At 41.1% G+C, this 20,124-nt stretch overlaps 1 protein-coding gene across 1 annotated transcript; it reads left to right on the forward strand.

The window, feature by feature from the left end:
- Positions 1-8,890: 8,890 nt before the first annotated feature.
- On the forward strand, positions 8,891-17,334 carry LOC117498831 (the record flags this gene model as incomplete). Its single annotated transcript, XM_034150973.1, has 3 exons — positions 8,891-8,935; positions 10,588-10,676; positions 16,086-17,334. A coding segment is annotated over exon 3 (1,089 nt), but the record flags the coding sequence as incomplete, so codon positions are not given.
- Positions 17,335-20,124: the final 2,790 nt, after the last annotated feature.

Raw genomic sequence — 20,124 nt, forward strand, 5'->3', positions numbered from 1 at the left:
TTTTAGGCATATATTAAGGGTCTCAGATACATACAAATATATGAAAAACATGTCTATGATGTGTTTTGCTCCAATACCAAACAGATCATTCTAGCCTCATCCCTCCTCTGTTACTAAAGAGATGATTCTGGTTTAAAAGAAAAGAGGGGCGGAGCTTATGCCGAGCATCTGATCAGGAGAATTCTAGCAGCAGAAACTCAGCTAAATGCTGCCGTGATTAAACTCCATATTTCATTTCATTTCATTTGTATTTGTTCCGTTCATGGTATGCAAAACTTAATGTATGATAATTGTTAACAAAACATGTCTCTGTAAACACACCATGGACCGAAAAGGGGCAGGGAGAAGAAAGTCATCTGATATGACCTGCGCCTTTCTAAAACTAGTGGAGCTGCTGCACATTAACCTCATCACAACTCCTTCTGCGAGCTGATTGGCTCTCCTCACCGCACATCATGAGTTCAATGCTGTGCTGATGTCAGCCATTCAGAAAGCAGCATCATAAGGCATTCATCAACATCAACTTTAATCTGATCCTGAGTCAGAGCACACCGCTCCACTACAGTTCAGAGGTACATGGTGTACTTTGACTCCACTACATGTATTTAATACCTTTAGTTACTTCACAGATGTGGATGAATGATGTGAAATATAATCAAGTGTTAAATCAGACTTTAGTTCCACCTGGAGTAAATCCACAAGCTACCCTGCAGTATACAAAGTCATTCAAACTAGCTGCACCTTTACCAGCTTTGAGAACACTTTCATGATCAATCATTATAAAACATATCATATATATTATTCTGAAATGGAACAATCTGCACAATGACTACTTTCACTGTCGCTACTTTCACTATATTTTGATGAGAATACTTTTCTACTTTCACTTGAGGAACATTTTGAATGCAGGCCTTTTACTGAAACAGAGTATTCCTACACTCTGGTACTTCTACTTTTACTCAAGTACAAGATCTGAGTACTTCTACTTTTACTCAAGTACAAGATCTGAGTACTTCTACTTTTACTCAAGTACAAGATCTGAGTACTTCTACTTTTACTCAAGTACAAGATCTGAGTACTTCTACTTTTACTCAAGTACAAGATCTGAGTACTGATGTCAGTTTAATCAGAAGAAGTGTCCAAAGTACTAACATTTCCGTTTCAGTCCGTGACGTCACTGGGCCCAGAAAGACTTTGGCTGCAGTCGAATTGTCCAAAAATCAGCTCCTATCGTCTATTCCTATCCACTATTCCTCGACCTCTGTGTGAAACGTCACGGGGTTAAGGAATAGTGGATAGGAGAATTCAAAAGGATTTAGGAGAAGAGACTGCGGTGCTTTGAAAAAAAAAGCAAATCCCATGATGCTATTTGACACAATTAATAACATTGTTTCACCACCACTCTCTACATTACCATGTGTTTCGAAAGATGACTGTAACAAGTTTTATGTTTTATTTAAAGAATGACATCTCTCTTACTGAGAAACATCACAAAAAGAAAAAGTATCTTTTTAATCTGTAAAGGAAAATTTGCCAATATTATTTTCCTACAAGAAACTCACTCTAAAGATGATGAGGGAATGCTCTGGTTTTTGGACAACATTAACATGGGATCACTCCCGTCACCGGAAAAACTTTGTCTCACTGGAATATTAACGGTCATAGTCAATATAAAATCGTCCCCATGTATCCGGCCAATGACGGGAGAGTTTTGAAAGAGACAAATGGTGGCCCGGTGGCCGCATGCGGCCCTGTCACGGAGGTGATCTCTGGGGCCATAGATTTCGGCCTCCGTTAGGGGTTGTATAGCTTCATTGTTGTTGATTGTGTTCACCTGGTGCCCTGTGTTGTCTCCTCCCCCCTCACCTGTGTCTTGTTGGTTGATTAGTCTGTGGGTATTTAGGCTCTGTGTTTCCTGTTTGTGTGGGTGAGATCCTTGTTGCTGCTGACTGTGTTCATGTGGACAGCAATATTGAGGCTGTGAATCATGTGTCCATGAGGAATAAATGCCCACACCGGGTTATATTTGAACTCTCTGCCTCTGCCTCCTTGCTTGATCGGGCCGCTCAACGGTCAGCTTCACAGGCCCCCACCTCCTCTTTTTGTGGCCCTCAGATACATTTATAAACAACGTAATTAATAAAATAAAATAAAAACAATTTTCTTTTACTTGTAGTACTGATACCGTCCACTAGACTCCTAGTTACGTCGAGAGCTGCGTACATGATTTCAAATACCGCGAAATAATCTGTGACGCGTTTGTGTGTATTGTGTGTAAACACCGGCTGTTGTTATGTGTGCTTGTAATTATGCCTTTTCAAGCTTAAAGGTTGTATTTATCATCTGAATTTGGCAAAACAAGTTTAGTATTCTAAAAACCAAGACTTTGTTTATTTGAAATCAGATGAAAACAAACTGTCACGGACCCTGCCGTGTTATCTATGATTACTATACGCTTTTCATTCATAATTTCAGCGGGAGGGAAGGGGAGTGGCGCTGAGGAACAGCAGAGTGCGGGTTGAAAGGTGTCTGTGTTGACATTCCCCTTATTGTGGAATAAGGGGAATGCAGAGACAGGCTACAAGTGTCTTAGGTTCAAGTTAGACAACTAATGTCTGGGTTAGTGTTCATGACAAGCACATTTTCCGTGATTTCCAATAGTTTAAAATAGTTAAATAACCTGTTCAATACAAACATGCCACTTGTAAAAATTAAATTAAATTTCTGTGAACTGATATTTGTTTAGTGAGCTTATTAGAGGATGTTCCCTGAAAGATTGTAAAATGTCAATGAAGATGTCAGACTTAGTATATTTGTTAATAATTACATGCAATACATGGAATTTGTGTGTGTGTGTGTTCCAAGTGAATCTGCGGCCCCCTGGTGGCCAGTACATCAATAATGTGGCCCCCACCACCATCAAAGTTGCCCATCCCTGCTATAAGAGAATAGATGAAAATCTATTCTCTTATTTTTTTATAACTATAATGATCATATAAAGGTGTGCCTTTACCTCACTGAGCTGAGGTTCAAATCAAATCAAATCAAGTTTTATTTATATAGCACATTTAAAAGCGATTTTTGGTCAAGCCAAAGTGCTGTACATGTAATAAAAACACATTACTACAATCACAATAAAAGACAATAAATTACAACAGATATATATAAAAAAAAAAAACACAAGGAAAAGTCAGGAGTCGTGCTCCGCTCTAACTAGAAGGCCAGAGAGAAGAAGTGTGTTTTTAGTGTAGATTTAAAAACCCCTAGGGTCTGGGCCGACCTCACATGGAGGGGCAGAGTGTTCCAGAGCCTGGGGCCAGCTGCTGCGAAAGCTCGGTGCCCTCGGGTTTTAAGCCTGGTCTTGGGCACTACCAGCAGCAGCTGGTCAGCAGACCTTAAAGCTCTTGTTGGGGTGTAGCGCTGGAGGAGTTCGGTTATATAGGCCGGAGCCAGCCCATTTAGTGCTTTAAAAACAAATAAAAGGATTTTAAAATCAATTCTGAACCGAACTGGAAGCCAGTGTAGTGAGGCCAGAATAGGGGTGATGTGGTCACGCTTTTTGTGACCAGTCAGCAAACGTGCAGCAGCGTTTTGGACTAGCTGTAAGCGTTTGATTGAGGCCTGGTCCATACCCACATACAGAGCGTTACAATAGTCCAGTCTCGAGGTTACAAAGGCGTTAATAACCCTTTCTAAGTCTTTAAAAGATAAATACGACTTGGTTTTGGCCAATAGTCTTATTTTAAAAAAGCAGGATGTTACTACGGTGCTGACCTGCTTGTCGAATTCAAAAGTGCAAGTGAAGGTCACTCCAAGGTTCATGACAGAGAGGAGGATGTTTTTATTGAGAGAGCCCAGAATATCAACCGGAGAGGCTGGAGGTTGCGGTCCAAAAAAGATGACCTCAGTCTTGCTCTCGTTGAGGTTGAGAAAGTTTTTGCTCATCCAGGATTTTATCTCTGCTAAGCAGTCCATCAGCTGCTGTAATGAGTGTGTGACATTTGCTTTGAAAGGCAGATAGATCTGTACATCGTCGGCGTAGCAGTGGAAGGGAATGTTATGTTTAGTGAGAATTGAACCTAGGGGCAGTATGTACAGTAGAAAAAGGATGGGGCCCAGGATCGAGCCTTGGGGAACCCCACAGGTAAGAGGGGCTTTGGCAGAGGAGAAGGCACCGAGCTGTACCGAGAAGCTACGGTCTGTCAGGTAGGACCTGAACCATGCAAGGGCAGAGTCTGTGATGCCAGCGGACTGTTCAAGCCGTGACAGCAGGATGCTATGGTCCACAGTGTCAAAGGCAGCTGTCAGGTCTAACAGCACCAAGACAGCTGGGCTACCTGAGTCGGCGGCTAGGAGCAGATCATTAAAAACTCTTAAAAGGGCTGTTTCAGTGCTGTGCATGGGTTTAAAGCCAGACTGAAACTTTTCATGGATTCCATGGATGGTTAAAAAAGACTGCAGCTGGGCGTAGACTACTCGCTGCAGGGCTTTTGATAAAAAAGGTAGCTGGAATATGGGCCTAAAATTTGCGAGAATGGAGGGGTCGAGATTTTTCTTTTTAAGGAGTGGCTTAACCACGGCATGTTTGAAGGCAGCTGGGACACATCCTGAGGTAAGAGAGGTGTTTATAAGTAATAAAATACTTGCACCAACTGATTCCAAAACATCTCTGAGAAGGCGAGAGGGAATGCTGTCTGAGGTGCAGTTTGTCGGCCGCAGGTGCTTGACTACATCCGAGAGAGAAGAGAGGGATACAGGCTCAAAGTGGTCGAGGACAGCAGGGCACAGAAAAGGAGCAGGATCTGGGGTAGCACTAGTGTGGGCTAGCCTAAGAGCAGATACCTTTTCAATAAAAAATGTAAGAAACTTATCACAGAGAGTAGTCGATGGGACAATAGAAGAAACATCACAGGGATTAATGATAGAGTTGAGGACATTAAAGAGAACCTGAGGTTTATGGCTGTTTTTGGAGATGAACAGAGAAATGTGCTCTGTTTTGGCTGCTTTGACTGCCGTCTGGTAGTCGGAAAGGCAAGCACGAAGGATTTCTAGGGAGACATGGAGTTTATCCTTTTTCCATTTTCTCTCTGCACGCCTGCAAGCGCGTCTGAGAGCACGAGTACAGTCATTGAGCCACGGCTCTGAGAGAACTTTGGTGCGTCTAAGCGTAAAAGGAGCAACAGAATCCAGTATTAGTGTACATGTCGAGTCAAACATGGAGATAAGCTCATCAGCACTAAAAACACAGTTCACATCTAATTTACAGATCGGAGAAGCATTAAAAGCATCAGAGAACTGTGAGGCAGTCAAGGGGTTAATCGAACGCAGACGACGCGCCGGGGCACGTGATTCGACTCCTGCGGAAGGGATATAGGTTGTAAACAGAACCGGTAAATGGTCTGAGATACGCGTTGCTGCACATATTTCATCCACAGATACAGACAGTCCAAACGATAATACTAAGTCCAAAGTGTGTCCTTTTTCGTGTGTTGGGCCACGGACTGAACGAGACCAAAAGAATCAAGGAGATTTAAAAAGTCCCTAACCAGAGGTTTGGACTCGCAACACACATGGACATTGAAGTCTCCGGAGATCAAAACACGATCATATTTCACCATGATCCCGGACAGAAAGTCAGAAAAGTCATTTATGAAATCCTTATTACACTTTGGCGGACGATACACGACTGCGCAGAGTATAGGCGAGGCCGGGTTCAGTTCAAAAAGCTGCAACTCAAAGCTGGCATAGCTAGTTACAGGGTGAAGCAATCGGCATTGGAGGCTAGCTCTAAACACTGATGCTATGCCCCCACCATGGCCGGTGGCACGGGGGGAGCTGAAGAATGTAAAGTCAGGAGGAAGAAGTTCAGAGAACGGTGTATACTCGCCAGCGTGGACCCAGGTCTCCATCAAGAACATAAAATCCAGTTCACGAGAGGTGAAGAAGACGTTTAGCAGGAACGTTTTGTTTGCTATCGACCTAGCATTTAGCAAAGCCATGCAAAGTTTTCGCTCCGGGCTTGCCGAAGGTGTAGTGCGTCTCAGCTGACGAAGATGTGCGTGTTGAACGCCGCGCGGGCCGGGAGCAGTCAGTCGGGCAGGAGGAGCTGCCAGCGGGCCCAGCAGAGGCCGCAGCTCCGGAAAAACAGGGCGAATCCACCGATCTCTCACATGGCGTGCAGCGGGAGGGCCATGACATCCGAGGCGTGGATAAGTCCCAGGAGAAGCCGTTAGGTATGCCTTGAGATGGACCAGTGCACCACCACGCTTTCCCCGTCGTCTAAAGCGCTTTCGGCAAGGTTTGGGCAGCAATATAAACTCCAGTGAGGGTCTGAGGTGGAGGAGAGCTTGGCGATCGTAGACGAGCAGAGCAGAGACATTCTGACAAACATAAAACAAAAACAGGATAGCTAAAGGCAGAGAGCTGAGGGAGCGGCGAGCCGACACAGGCGCCATCTTCCCACACACTGGTCACAGCTGTACGGTCCTCAGAGGTTATCAGAGCCTCTCAGTCTTTCAGGAGAGAGCTCTCTAAAGCTCCCCCCCACGGCCGCTTACACAGTAAATTCCAATGTTAATAAAACCTGTATATGTTTTTTGGGAGTTTGATTTATTTTAGATGAACACAAATACAAAATGAAAACCTATAATTGCACACTAAAACCATCATTACAAAAAAAGAACTATTTCACATAAACCTCTGGTTTTGACTGGGTCTGGGGCAGTTCAACTTGATTGGGGGGGGGGGGGTGCGCCATAGTTTATGGGCGCTGTACGCAATATAGGCGTACTTGATCCAAAATCGGGAAATTGTGTTGTTATGAAATAAAAAAAATGTTTTTACATCCCTTAGCATTCGCCTATACTGCCTATGCCAAGGGCCGGCCCTGCAGCTGACAGCCACTGTGAAACTCGAGCGTTTAGTGCGATGGGATAGGAGCGATTAGAGCGAAGCGAATATTTGCATCGCATCCGGTGTGAACGCAGCATTAGAGTTGTACCCCCTAGATCTAGTCTCTAGTAATTCTGCTCAAATTGCACCAGATTTTACTTTAAAATGTTAAAACAAATCTTTCCGGGGGGCATACCCCTGGACCCCCCTAGAGGATGTGATGTCCACCCGCCAATTAAAACATGTTCATACAATAATGAATACATTTGAAACCTTCTTTATGTATATAACCAACATGTCAATACGTTTCAGTTGTAGTGTATTGGTCTTTTGTAGAGATTTTTCATTTATTCTTTATATATTCTATTGTGTATTGCTTGGAGGGGGGGGGCACCAAATCATAATCTCGCCTAGGGCACCAAAATGTCTAGGACCGACCCTGGTTATGTTATTTGTATTTCATTATATGTTTTACCATATATTTTGTACACATGTGTTTGCCTCTTAATTGAATATGATAGTGCACTCATTATATTTGGCCTTTCATGGCCCTATTGTCAACTTCAGAATATATATAGGATTAAAAGACTAATGTCACAGCAGGATTTTAAACAACTTGTCCATGCTTTTATCTTCAGTAGACTCAACTACTGTAATGGTGTCTTCACAGGTCTCACTAAAACATCTATCAGAAAGCTGCAGCTAATTCAGAACGCCACTGCTTTTTCACTGGCTTCCTGTCTGTTCTAAATACTGTTGCTGGTTTATAAAGCTTTGAATGGTTTAGGCCCTAAATACATTTCTGACCTCCTGCTAAATGATGAACCATCCAGATCTCTCAGGTCTTCAGGGACTGGTCAGCTTTCTGTCCCCAGAGTCAGAACTGAACATGGAGAAGTTCAGTTATTATGCTCCAAATATCTGGAACAAACTCCCAGAAACCTGCAGGTCCTTTTAAATCCAGGCTGAAGACTTTTCTTTTTGCCGCTGCTTTTAATTAATTTATTCACATCTTACTCTGCACTCTGACTTTTATTCATGTATTTTATATATAAGCTTGTTTTATCTTTATGTAATTATCTTCGCTTTTTAATGAGTGTTTTTAAATGCCATTTTATAATGTGTTTCTGCTGCACTATTTCTTAATGCTTTTAATGTCTTTCTTTTATGTAAAGCACTTTGCATTGCCTTGTGTTGAAGGTGCTGTGTGAATAAACTGGCTTTGCCTTTTGCTTTAACAATGTACATTTCATTACAGTAAAAAGTACAACACTGGCTTCCATGTTCTAGAAGTATTAAGTTAGGGGTTATTCAAGTAGTTATTTAAAATGACTGTTTTTGTGAAGTGTCTTTGTTTTTGAAATGGCTATAATAATTTAACTTATAATTTATATTTTTGTATTATTAATTAATGAAAGTCAAATGTTTTGTAGATTATAAATAAGTTTACCATGAGTTTAACGTTAAGAAAATTATGATTATAATAATAATAATAACAATAATTGTATTAATAATAATACAAATTATATTAATAATTTGTATTATTAATATAGTCATTGACTCCACATTACCTGCAACATAATTTAATTGTATAATAGCAAACATAGTTGAACCTAATGAGTCACATGTCTTCAGATTCTGTATCAAAACATTTTTTTAATAAACTTAAATTACATTTCAACTTGTGTCTGATGTGTGTATTTCATCAACAGGAAAGAAGTATGCACTTTACCTTTAAAAACCTCATTTATTATGTCATACAGACTTTATTCAGATAGTAATACAGTCAAACAGAATTACACAATCAGAAAACAAACGACGTGTGTGTGTGTGTGTGTGTGTGTGTGTGTGTGTGTGTGTGTGTGTGTGTGTGTGTGTGTGTGTGTGGTGTGTGTGTGTGTGTGTGTGTGTGTGTGTGTGTGTGTGTGTGTGTGTGTGTGTGTGTGTGTGTGTGTGTGTGTGTGTGTGTGTGTGTGTGTGTGTGTGTATATAACTAGCTGCTACAGATCTCGCCCTGTCATGACGATCAGAGAAGACCTGAGTGGTACGTTGCTGAAAAACCGAATTCACACGTTTTAAATTCCATTGTTAAGGTGACAGTGGATTTTTGTAAAAACAAAATGGCATGATTAAGTTTTAGTTTTAATATTGTTTAAATATGAGTTTATTAGGACTCGGGCACCAACAAAGTAGGAGCATAGGATTATTGAAATCCTTTAAGTTATTATTATTAGCATAAGAAATTGCATTTTAAAGGGCCTTGGTGTCCTTAAAAGCTGCATTTTATTGGCACACTGTGATATTTAAGGGGTCTTGATCTCACGCGTGGGCTCTATAGAGGCCCCTGAAAAGAATGGGGAAACGTACAAAAAAGCCCCATGGTGTCATATCATTAACCCAACAGGAAGTCAGTCGTTTTGAATTTCATATGCAATTTCTGACCATATTTTTCACTTTTGCGTGCTATATTTGATGTCATCCAATCAACTATCGTTAAATTTTGGTAGCTACCATCTTTAGACCTCGTGGATCAAAACATATCAAAAGCTTTACTCTACATCGAACGCCCTCCCCACGGTGTGACGGTTAAAAGCGCAGGAAGTTTTGGTTAGTAGAGCAAACATTCTTTAATATGCTCTAGATTTCTCATGGATGATAAGAGTCCAGGCATGAAGACATCTACACGTTAATATTGACGTATATACATAGTACTATCATTGATTATTCAGACCTCTCAAAAATGTTGTCTTGATAGCATCATGGGAAAAGCTTTATAATTACATTTGTGCGTTAGCGTAGAACACCTCTATGGTCAAACTTTCAGAACACGTTCAGAATCCGTCCCGCCCTGGAGACATCTATACAGCCATTTGTAATCATAGCGCCACAGCAGGAAGTTACTGTTGCTAGACGTTGGCTTACAGCTCTTGGCAGGTAAACTGGATCACCTTCATATTTGGTCAGCTCATTGTTCAGATATTCCCCTTGGCAGACTGCGAAGCTTGCCAAGAGGAAGCAGCCATCACTGTACCTTTAACCTGCATGCATGATATTTGCACATACGATAACAAATCTTTCTGCAACATGGAGCGCCCTTGTCGGGGCATCACCATCATTTTGAGACACTTACCATGTAACACAAAGTTGTTTTAACTCCAAACTGCCCTTAATGTCTTGTGTTTGATGAGAGTCCCAGCCTGAGGACTTTTAAAGGTCGACATCAGGTCATAGTCATAGTGCCACTGACTGGCAACACAAAGTCAGCATAAAGAACATCATCTGATTTACTTGAACATTTCAATTTGTGTTCTACACGATATAGAGATGCTCTTTGTTAGAAGTGTATTATCTAGCGCCACATGGTGGACAGCGGAGGTGGAGGACTTACAATATGCCATTTTCAGTGCATTAAACTCAATGCAATAGGTAGGGTGGGGTTATGCGAAAGTATTTTATTTAGTACATGTAGTGTGATGTGCAGACTATGATTTACAAATAATATAATAAAAAAGTTTTTAATATAATAAAATGTTTTGAATGAACTAATCATGTTAAATAAATACTTAGTTATTACAATCTATTGACATGTGAAAAACACAGCCACATGAGAATGGAGGACTAAATGACTGATGACTGACTGTTGAACTTTAAAATAGAAATACATAGAAGTAAAACTTTGTATTTGCTTTACTTTAGGAATTTGGAGTCCAAAGCAGCACGTTGAAATATCAGCAGCTGGGTTCAAACTGAGTGACGGGACTGAGAACGGCCAACAGCCAACACAGGTTTGTTCTAATTCATTGTCAGTAACAGTTTCTTTGTATTTAATACTAGTTTTTTCAGGGGATTTAAAAAGAAAATGTCACAACTTCCCATGAAAATAATGACCTTATCCTGCGACGGGCCAAGAGGGTTGTGAAAGAGACAATATCTGCTTCTTTGGAGGTTAATGAGGACAAATCTGTGGGGACACCAAAGATGGCTATTAAGGGGCATGGCTTCAGGGTGGTCTTGAGAACATCTGAGAGGGTTTTGCAGATTGATTGCCAGTAAGTTTTCAGTTTGGGACAGTGGGCAAACATATGACTAAGGTCACAGGGCAACACATCCTCACTGCCAGGTCGGCGTATGTTGACGTTATGTCAAGGTCCCCTGTGGTCTTTTTCCAACGCAAGGGGGGCGGCCCTTAGCGTACATTTTCAACTTTCCGGGATGTCCATAGGCTTCTTGAGATCGCGAGTGAATGCTTCCCGCCGCGGGACATTCTCTGCTGAAGCATACGTTGCTCCATTGCATTAAAAACATTATGCTCTCTATATATTGTCTTTATTATGCTTTAAACAGTGTCTCGGGCTTTGGCTATAGGGCGGCTCAAAGTATTTTGTCCGGCCGTTGTGAAGACTGCTTTGTTTATTGTCCTTGTTTTAAATAAAGCATATTCAATCAAGACATTATGATGAATTGGAAATGGGGGACCCTGATGTAAACAAGACGAAAGTCTTTCTCTGGTCTGCATCCCCTTAACAATTGTATGTTTTGAGCTGTACTGTACTGTACCCAATATACAAGCTGTTAATAAACTTTTCAATCAATCAATCAATCAACATGCCAAACATGTGACGTCATATGACGCGTCGCATCTGCGCACAGGGAGCATGGAGGGAGACCCAGGGGAGACCCCAAGATCCGTATTCCCCGTATTTTTTAAATAAAGACATTTTCAATCACGGCCGTGCATCAAACGTGTGACGTAATGTGGTATTAAAAGAGGTGAAAATCACTACAAGTCTGGGCATGTTGAGAGCTGTACATACACACACATTTCATAGTCTTATATTTCAACAGTTTTACGACAAACTGTGACTTTTTTGACATGGAAATTATTATTTAAGATTGACAAACATCATATGTGTAATTCGTGGCACAATTCAAACGGGATCGAAAGATAATCTTTCTCTCTCCATTGACTTCAATGCATACTTTTTCCGAAATAAGATCCCATGGAGGAACCCGGAAGTTTGACGGACATTACCCACAATCCTCTGTAGCAACCATAGACTGTATAAAACAATTAAATTATACATTATTCCGAGTGTGCTTGCTTTTCTCTTTGAAAGTCATCACATAACGGCATTGTAATACACGTTTCGGCTGCATTAAATATGACATATCTGCCGTAGTTAACTCTATGTATAGAGCCCTGATGACAAGACTTCTAGACAAACAGGAACTGCCGCCAAAACTGAAAACTTGACGTGGATCTTAAATATATAAGCAATTAAACAACATCTTACATTTCTTTTCACACAATACGTCTCCTTGCAGTATCAACACTAATTCGGCTGACTTTTATATTTGATCCAATTGGTAGATAGGCTGTATTTACACCATAACGGTGCACAGCTGATAGAAAGGGACACCTACTGGTTAAAGCACGTTATTGCATTTTATAATTTTATTATTAGATATTAATAGGAAGATGTGCAAAACAGACAAACTAATAAGGCTTTATTTAAACATTAAGGAATACTTTAGGTTAAGGTCTTCTTTTGAATAAGAAAAAAGCTTTGGGGGTATAGAAGATGAATATGGAGGGATGAAACCCTCTCTGATGGTCACACATGCAGAGCACACAGCACACACAGTGACATTTGTATCTACAGATAAATATTAAGCCTGACAAAGTACTTAACGTCTAATATATTGCTTTCCTGCAATGTTAACTATGTTGAAGCACTTATTTTAACTGATATTATACATATGTATTATACTCTTATAATATGTATGTAGATAGTATAAGAAATGTGCAGAATATGACAATGTAATGGTGGAGGTACACACATATTGATAGATGTCTTGTAATGCACTGTTGAGGAACCTGCAACCCAAGTTTTTCATTCATTGCATAACTACACCGTGTATAATATGATATGTCAATAAACCTTAGAAAATCTTGAAAGGGATGTGCAAAATAGTCATTATATACAGTCTTTAATTAACTATTAGTAGAGAATAACGACGAGTAAAGAATATACTTTATAGGGATCCTATTCATATCTAATAATAAAATGATAAAATGCAATAACGTGCTTTAACCAGTAGAGGTGTCCCTTTCTATCAGCTGTGCACCGTTATGGCGTAAATACAGCCTATCTACCAATTGGATCAAATATAAAAGTCAGCCGAATTAGTGTTGATACTGCAAGGAGACGTATTGTGTGAAAAGAAATGTAAGATGTTGTTTAATTGCTTATATATTTAAGATCCACGTCAAGTTTTCAGTTTTGGCGGCAGTTCCTGTTTGTCTAGAAGTCTTGTCATCAGGGCTCTATACATAGAGTTAACTACGGCAGATATGTCATATTTAATGCAGCCGAAACGTGTATTACAATGCCGTTATGTGATGACTTTCAAAGAGAAAAGCAAGCACACTCGGAATAATGTATTATTTAATTGTTTTATACAGTCTATGGTTGCTACAGAGGATTGTGGGTAATTCCTCCATGGGATCTTATTTCGGAAAAAGTATGCATTGAAGTCAATGGAGAGAGAAAGATTATCTTTCGATCCCGTTTGAATTGTGCCACGAATTACACATATGATGTTTTTCAATCTTAAATAATAATTTCCATGTCAAAAAAGTCACAGTTTGTCGTAAAACTGTTGAAATATAAGACTATGAAATGTGTGTGTATGTACAGCTCTCAACATGCCCAGACTTGTAGTGATTTTCACCTCTTTTAATACCACATTACGTCACACGTTTGATGCACGGCCGTGATTGAAAATGTCTTTATTTAAAAAATACGGGGAATACGGATCTTGGGGTCTCCCCTGGGTCTCCCTCCATGCTCCCTGTGCTCAGATGCGACGCGTCATATGACGTCACATGTTTGGCATGTCTTGATTGAATATGCTTTATTTAAAACAAGGACAATAAACAAAGCAGTCTTCACAACGGCCGGACAAAATACTTTGAGCCGCCCTATAGCCAAAGCCCGAGACACTGTTTAAAGCATAATAAAGACAATATATAGAGAGCATAATGTTTTTAATGCAATGCAGCAACGTATGCTTCAGCAGAGAATGGCCCGCGGCGGGAAGCATTCACTCGCGATCTCAAGAAGCCTATGGACATCCCGGAAAGTTGAAAATGTACGCTAAGGGCCGCCCCCCTTGCGTTGGAAAAAGACCACAGGGGACCTTGACATAACGTCAACATACGCCGACCTGGGAGTGAGGATGTGTTGCACAGGGGGATAGATGGCATCTGTCACATTTGTCATTTACATTGGGGTATATTTTGGATAGCCAGGATTTGGAAAAGTGTGATCTGTGTAAAACTTTAAACTGTATGAGCCCAATGCGAACACATGAGGTGGAAGTTCGCACTCTGTCAATTGCCTTATCCCACCAGTCTTCAGGTAGTTCCAAGTTCAATTCCTGCCGCCAAGCCATTTTAGTTTTGCTCATAGAGTATGTATCTAGTGACATAATATGTGAATAGATTTTGGAGATAGACCCCCTCTCTCCGGGCCTTAATTTCAAGAGGTCATCCCAGGATTGTTTGGGAGGGAGAGTGGGGAAGTTAGGAAAATGGGAGGAGACAAAATGCCTGACCTGAAAATAGCGAAAAAGATGGGATGCTGGTAAAGAGAATCTAGAAGCCAGGGTCTGGAAGCTAGAGAAAGTGTCATTTACAAAAAGGTCTTGGAATGACCTTATGCCTTTCCTTTTCCAGACAGAGAAAACACAGTCCATTAAAGATGGGGGGAAGAGATGGTTCATATCGACTGGACCCTGAAGGGATGCAGAGGAAAACTTAAAGTGCTTGCTAAATTGGTACCAAATCTTCAGTGTAGAAAGGACTATGGGATTACTAGTAAAGCGAGAGAGGCTTGACTGGGGAGAAGAGCAGATAAGAGCAGGTAGCAAAGTCGAGGTGAGGGAGTGAGCCTCCAGGTGGCACCATGGCACATCTGGAGCACATAGCCAGACAAATCACAAATGAAAGTATCTTCCAGGACGATGTTGAAACCGTTTCGTCACATAAAATAAAGAAATCGTAACTTCTCTGCAGTGCAGCAGTCAAAAAACCGTGTGGCTTCACAACCAAAAAAGAACACAGAGTCTGAAACAATGCGCACCGTGTTTTGGAAGTAATATGGTCTGTTTTTACATTAGCAATCATCGCTAACACTCAGAGCTAATGCTGTACTGGAGAGAGTATGTGTAAAAAAGTAGGATATACAAATATACTCACCTTTTGGTAAACCTGAGAGAGAAAAAGCATTTGAGCTCAATACTGTTTCAGAAATAATCCTTGATGTGGTTTGGAACATGATATGGAGTTTAATCACGGCAGCATTTAGCTGGGAATCTGCTTCTCTCTCTCTCTGCAGCTCTGCTGCATGTTCAAGGTTCAAGGCTTTTATTGGTCATATGTACATAGCTACAGTGTAGTTATGTCGATTAAAATCTTAGGTCACGGCCTCCTCCAACAGTGTAACACAATAAAACAGAAAAACTGAAAAAATAGTGCAAGTAAATAAAAAAATAAAAAATAGTAATAAAGTGAAATAGTGCAATAAGAGTCTATATGCAAGTGATTGGAATGTGATATATTAGATAAATAATTTCTGATGAGTTCCAATGGGGGCGTGGCCCCGTAGCTACTGACCCAGAATCAGCACTTTTGTAACAGCTGAAATAGAGGGGCATGAGGCTACAATGGGTGATCTGTTTGGTATTTTGAGCAAAACACAGAGACATGTTCTGTATAGATATGGCCCTATAATATATTGTTGAAATATAGCACAATAGGTGAGCTTTAATGGCTTATTTGTAAGCAGGTTTAACATGTATATTATGCTTTATACATAGATTGGTTTGCCATTTTTGTAAAGACAGATTTAAAAGACAATTATTTGGGATGAGCTCTATCTACTCTTACTATTGCATTTTTAATCAAGAGAAACTGTTCAAAAATGTAGATTAGAAAGATGTTCCTTATTGAAATAGTTGTTGCTTCTTGACATCATATAAGTGCCCTACATACATGTCATATTATACATAGCAAGCTTTTCCTGTACTTGTTTTCATGATGCACAAATAGCAAAAGGGAGCACATAATAGTGCTTCAGCTGAGTGCTACATCCTACACATTTTCATTTTGTACATGTCGTCTTTTACAGATGTGGATCTGAGAGCACTCCATTCACTTGAAGAGCAGAAGACACACTTTTATTGCACAGACCACTAGTCTAAAAGGTTTTCTAGAATGAATTAGTACCTCTTTGGAGGCCTGGTCCAGGTATCCCCTGATTGTAAATTCACTACTTCAAAAACAAAATAATGTCTGCATTGTTGTCCAAACAGCTTGCTCTTCTTTCAATACAAAACAAAAGCAAATTGATGAAATCAGAGACAGGGCCTCCTGTTTACATAATTCCACAGCAAGAACAACAAATCTATGAAAAAGGGTGCAAGAAATTCAGTTTTGGGAAAGAGTCCAAAACTGTTCAAACTAATCGCACCATAATGGTTCTCGGAGCAACTGGGGCTGGGAAGTCAACTCTCATCAATGGGATGATCAACTACATTCTAGGTGTTGAATGGGAGGATCCATATCGGTTTAAGTTAGTTGATGAGGATCAGTCGAGATCTCAAGCTGAGAGCCAGACCTCTGAAGTCACTGTGTACAACATCAACCACCAAGAGGGCTTTAAAATCCCTTTCTCTCTGACCGTTGTTGATACTCCAGGTTTTGGAGATACAAGAGGAATAAAAAGAGACGAGGAGATCACAGAACAGATTCGTAGTCTCTTCTCTGCCAAGCATGGTGTCACTGAAATTGACGCTGTGTGTCTTGTAGTTTCAGCTTCTTTAGCTCGGCTCACACCAACACAGAAGTATGTGTTTGATTCTGTGCTCTCAATCTTTGGCAAAGATGTGGCAGAAAACCTCCAGATTCTGGTGACATTCTCAGACGGCCAACTCCCACCAGTTCTAGAGGCGATCAAAGCTTCAGGTGTCCCATGTCCTAAAACAAAACACGGGCTGCCAGTTCACTTCAAATTCAATCATTCTGCATTGTTTTCACAGAACAAACCATCTGATGAGGAAGATGAAGGCTTTCATCAGATGTTCTGGAAAATGGGGGCAAAAAGCATGAAGAGGTTCTTTGTTGCTTTAAATACGATGACAACCAAAAGCTTGACAATGACAAAGGAAGTCCTCAGAGAAAGAAGGCAGCTCCAGATCTCAATGGAAGATTTGCAACAGCAGGTTAAAGTAGGGTTAGCCAAGCTTGAGGCGATAAAAGAGACAACTGAACAACTTAAACTGCATGAAGCAGAGATCAGCAGAAATAAGGGATTTGAGATTGAAATAGTCGTCATAAAGCCTGTTCAAATAGACATATCTGGCTCTGGAACCTTCATCACCAACTGCCAGGTGTGTAATGTCACCTGTCATTCAGAATGTCCATATGCCAATGATGAAGATAAAAGAAAGAGTCCTGCAATGGGACGAGATGGAAACTGTACTCAGTGTCCAGGAAAATGTCATTGGAGTCAACATTTTAACATGAAGTACAGATGGGAGTATAAGGAGGTTAAAGAAAAGCATACAGTGAAGGAGCTGAAAGAAAAGTACCTGAAGGCCTCAAAGGCTAAGGGAACTGTTCAGGAAAGGATAGACGAAATGAAGGCTGAATATAAGCGTCTTCAGGCTGGAGTGACGGAGATAATGCAGAGGTCTGCTGAGTGTCTGAACAGACTAGGAGAGATCGCACTGAAGCCAAATCCTCTCTCCACTCCAGAGTACATTGACCTGCTCATTGAGGGAGAGAAATCTGAGGCCGAGTTAGGCTGGAAGCAACGAGTCGAGTACCTGAAGGACATGAGAGGACAAGAAGAGCTCATGGGTAAAGCAAGGAGAGGAGAACACCTGCTTTAAAGTCCTGAGTCTCTAACTGAGCGCCCAGAGGAGACCGGTGACATGTTTAAAAAACAAATGAGAGAAGGTTGTAAGTTGAGCTGATCAAGGCCCAGGGAAGGAGGAAGCCAGAGGAATAGGAGGGGTAAAGTCAGGATATTTTGTGTCTTCGAAAGGCATTTGTGATTTGCTGTTGATTTTTGTTGTTGTGTTAAAATGCGAAGGCAAAGTAATATTTTTCCAGGCAAAGTTAATGAAACTGAAACAGTTTGAAGCCAAATATTTAGAGTACATTGACCTGCTTATTGAGGGAGAGAAACCTGAGGCCAAGTCAGGCTGGAAGCAACGAGTCCAGCACCTGATGGAGATGAGAGGACAAGCAGAGCTCATGGGTAAAGTAAGGAGAGGAGAACACCTGCTTCAAAGTGAAGAATCTTAATCTGAGGGCAACATCAAGACCAGCTCCAACTGAGACCAAGACAAGAGCTGAACATGATATCAAAGAAGAGACGTGTAAATACACAATTAAACAAGACAGGATAGTGAGTGATACTGATCAAGAGTCCTTGATGGCCATCACAACCAAGTGACCATGACACAAATGTTCATGGGACATGTATGTTTTTTATTCTGTTCTTACAAAGTTATCGTTTAACTGTTTTTTTTAAATTACATCACATGTCACTTGTAAGTCGCTTTTATCCAAAGCGACTTACATACTCAACACTGTGGACAATCCCCACAGGAGCAATTTGGGGTGAAGTGTCTCAGGGACACAACGACATGCTGACTGCAGTGGGGTTTGAACCTGTGCCCCCCTGATCCAAACACCAAGGCTCTATCCACTGCGCCACCCGCCTCCCTTTAATCAGCTCAAAGGCTTTCTCTCTTGCCGGTTATACCACAAGGTGAGTTCCTTTGTATTTCCTGCTTCTTCACACACATGCTCTCCAGTACAGGTTAGCTCTGAGTGTTAGCGATGCTAATGTAAACACCGACCATATTACGTCCAAAACAGTCTGGCATTGTTTCTGATAGCAACGTTTCTGATAGGGCCGTGGGTCCACATTTCAGATATTACGTCATATCGGACGCTAATCTGGATCAGCTCCGTTGTTCCCCCGTTTTTAGAGATTTGGGTACGGAGGAAAAGAGAGAGGGTTTTATTTTCTGACGCTGCGTGAGTTCCCTGACACACCCGGGACTTATGTATAAAAGACATCAAAAAGTGCATTTTGCATGATAGGTCCCCTTTAAACTATCTTTCATATTATAATGTTGCATGGTAGAAAGCTGCAAACAACTAGAATATATTATTATTATTTAATAACTTCCTATTGGAGGGTTTGATTACTTCCTGTTGGAGGGTTTAATAGAGTGGTGCAGGAGGACGTATTTACCCGGAAGTAAGCTGCGCATGGGTTCCCTCGACAAAAAAGCAATGGGATTTCTCCATAGGATTTTGGAAAATAGCTCAAAATAAGGTCTGTGGAAAACGAATCTGTTTGACTGCAACCAGTCATAGGAGTTAAAATGCAAAGCCTGAACGACGACAAGAGCGAGAGACTTACATTTTACAGGATAATTAATACCAGAGCAGTGTGTACATACTGTAGGCCCTGTGCGACATGCAGAGTACATTTTTTAGCAGCAAAGTAACTATACTCAAAGTATATATATACATATTAGCTAGTGGAGCCTCGCAGCGGCGACATCCGTGCCGCGTCACACTAATTGCGCCGCATAAGCGCATAGGTGCGCCGCATTTGCGGCTCAGTTGAGGCCCCCTCCGCAAGGTGAGGCCCCACGCAGTCTGCGTGATCGGCCTGTAGGGAGGGACGGCCCTGCCTCCAGAAGGACTTTTAGCGTGTTTTCCAGTAGAGAGAGCTGTCAGAGCGGTTCCTCTCAGAAGAGCAGCTGCTGGGCACTCCCAACCGTTAGCGCCAGTCAAAACCATGTTTTATACCGCTTTGTTTCAACTACTGCTGTTTCGCGGTTCCTGTGTCCCGCCCTCTCTGTATGTCTCTCTCTCTCTCTCTCTCTCTCTCTCTCTCTCTCTCTCTCTCTCTCTCTCTCTCTCTCTCTCTCTCTCTCTCTCTCTCTCTCTCTCTCTATTTATTTAGCTAAAATGGTAATCCAACTTCACCAGCTATAACATAATGTGTACCATCTTCCCCATGCTGGTCTTGCTGGTGATACAGCTTCACCAGCATGTTTTTTCAGCAGGGAACGTTTTAAAATGAGCATCTCTTGGATTCAAAATAACAAAAATAAAACTCCAAAAATCTTTAATGG

This window comes from Trematomus bernacchii, unplaced genomic scaffold (assembly GCF_902827165.1).
Source record: "Trematomus bernacchii unplaced genomic scaffold, fTreBer1.1, whole genome shotgun sequence".
Lineage (NCBI taxonomy): Eukaryota > Metazoa > Chordata > Actinopteri > Perciformes > Nototheniidae > Trematomus > Trematomus bernacchii.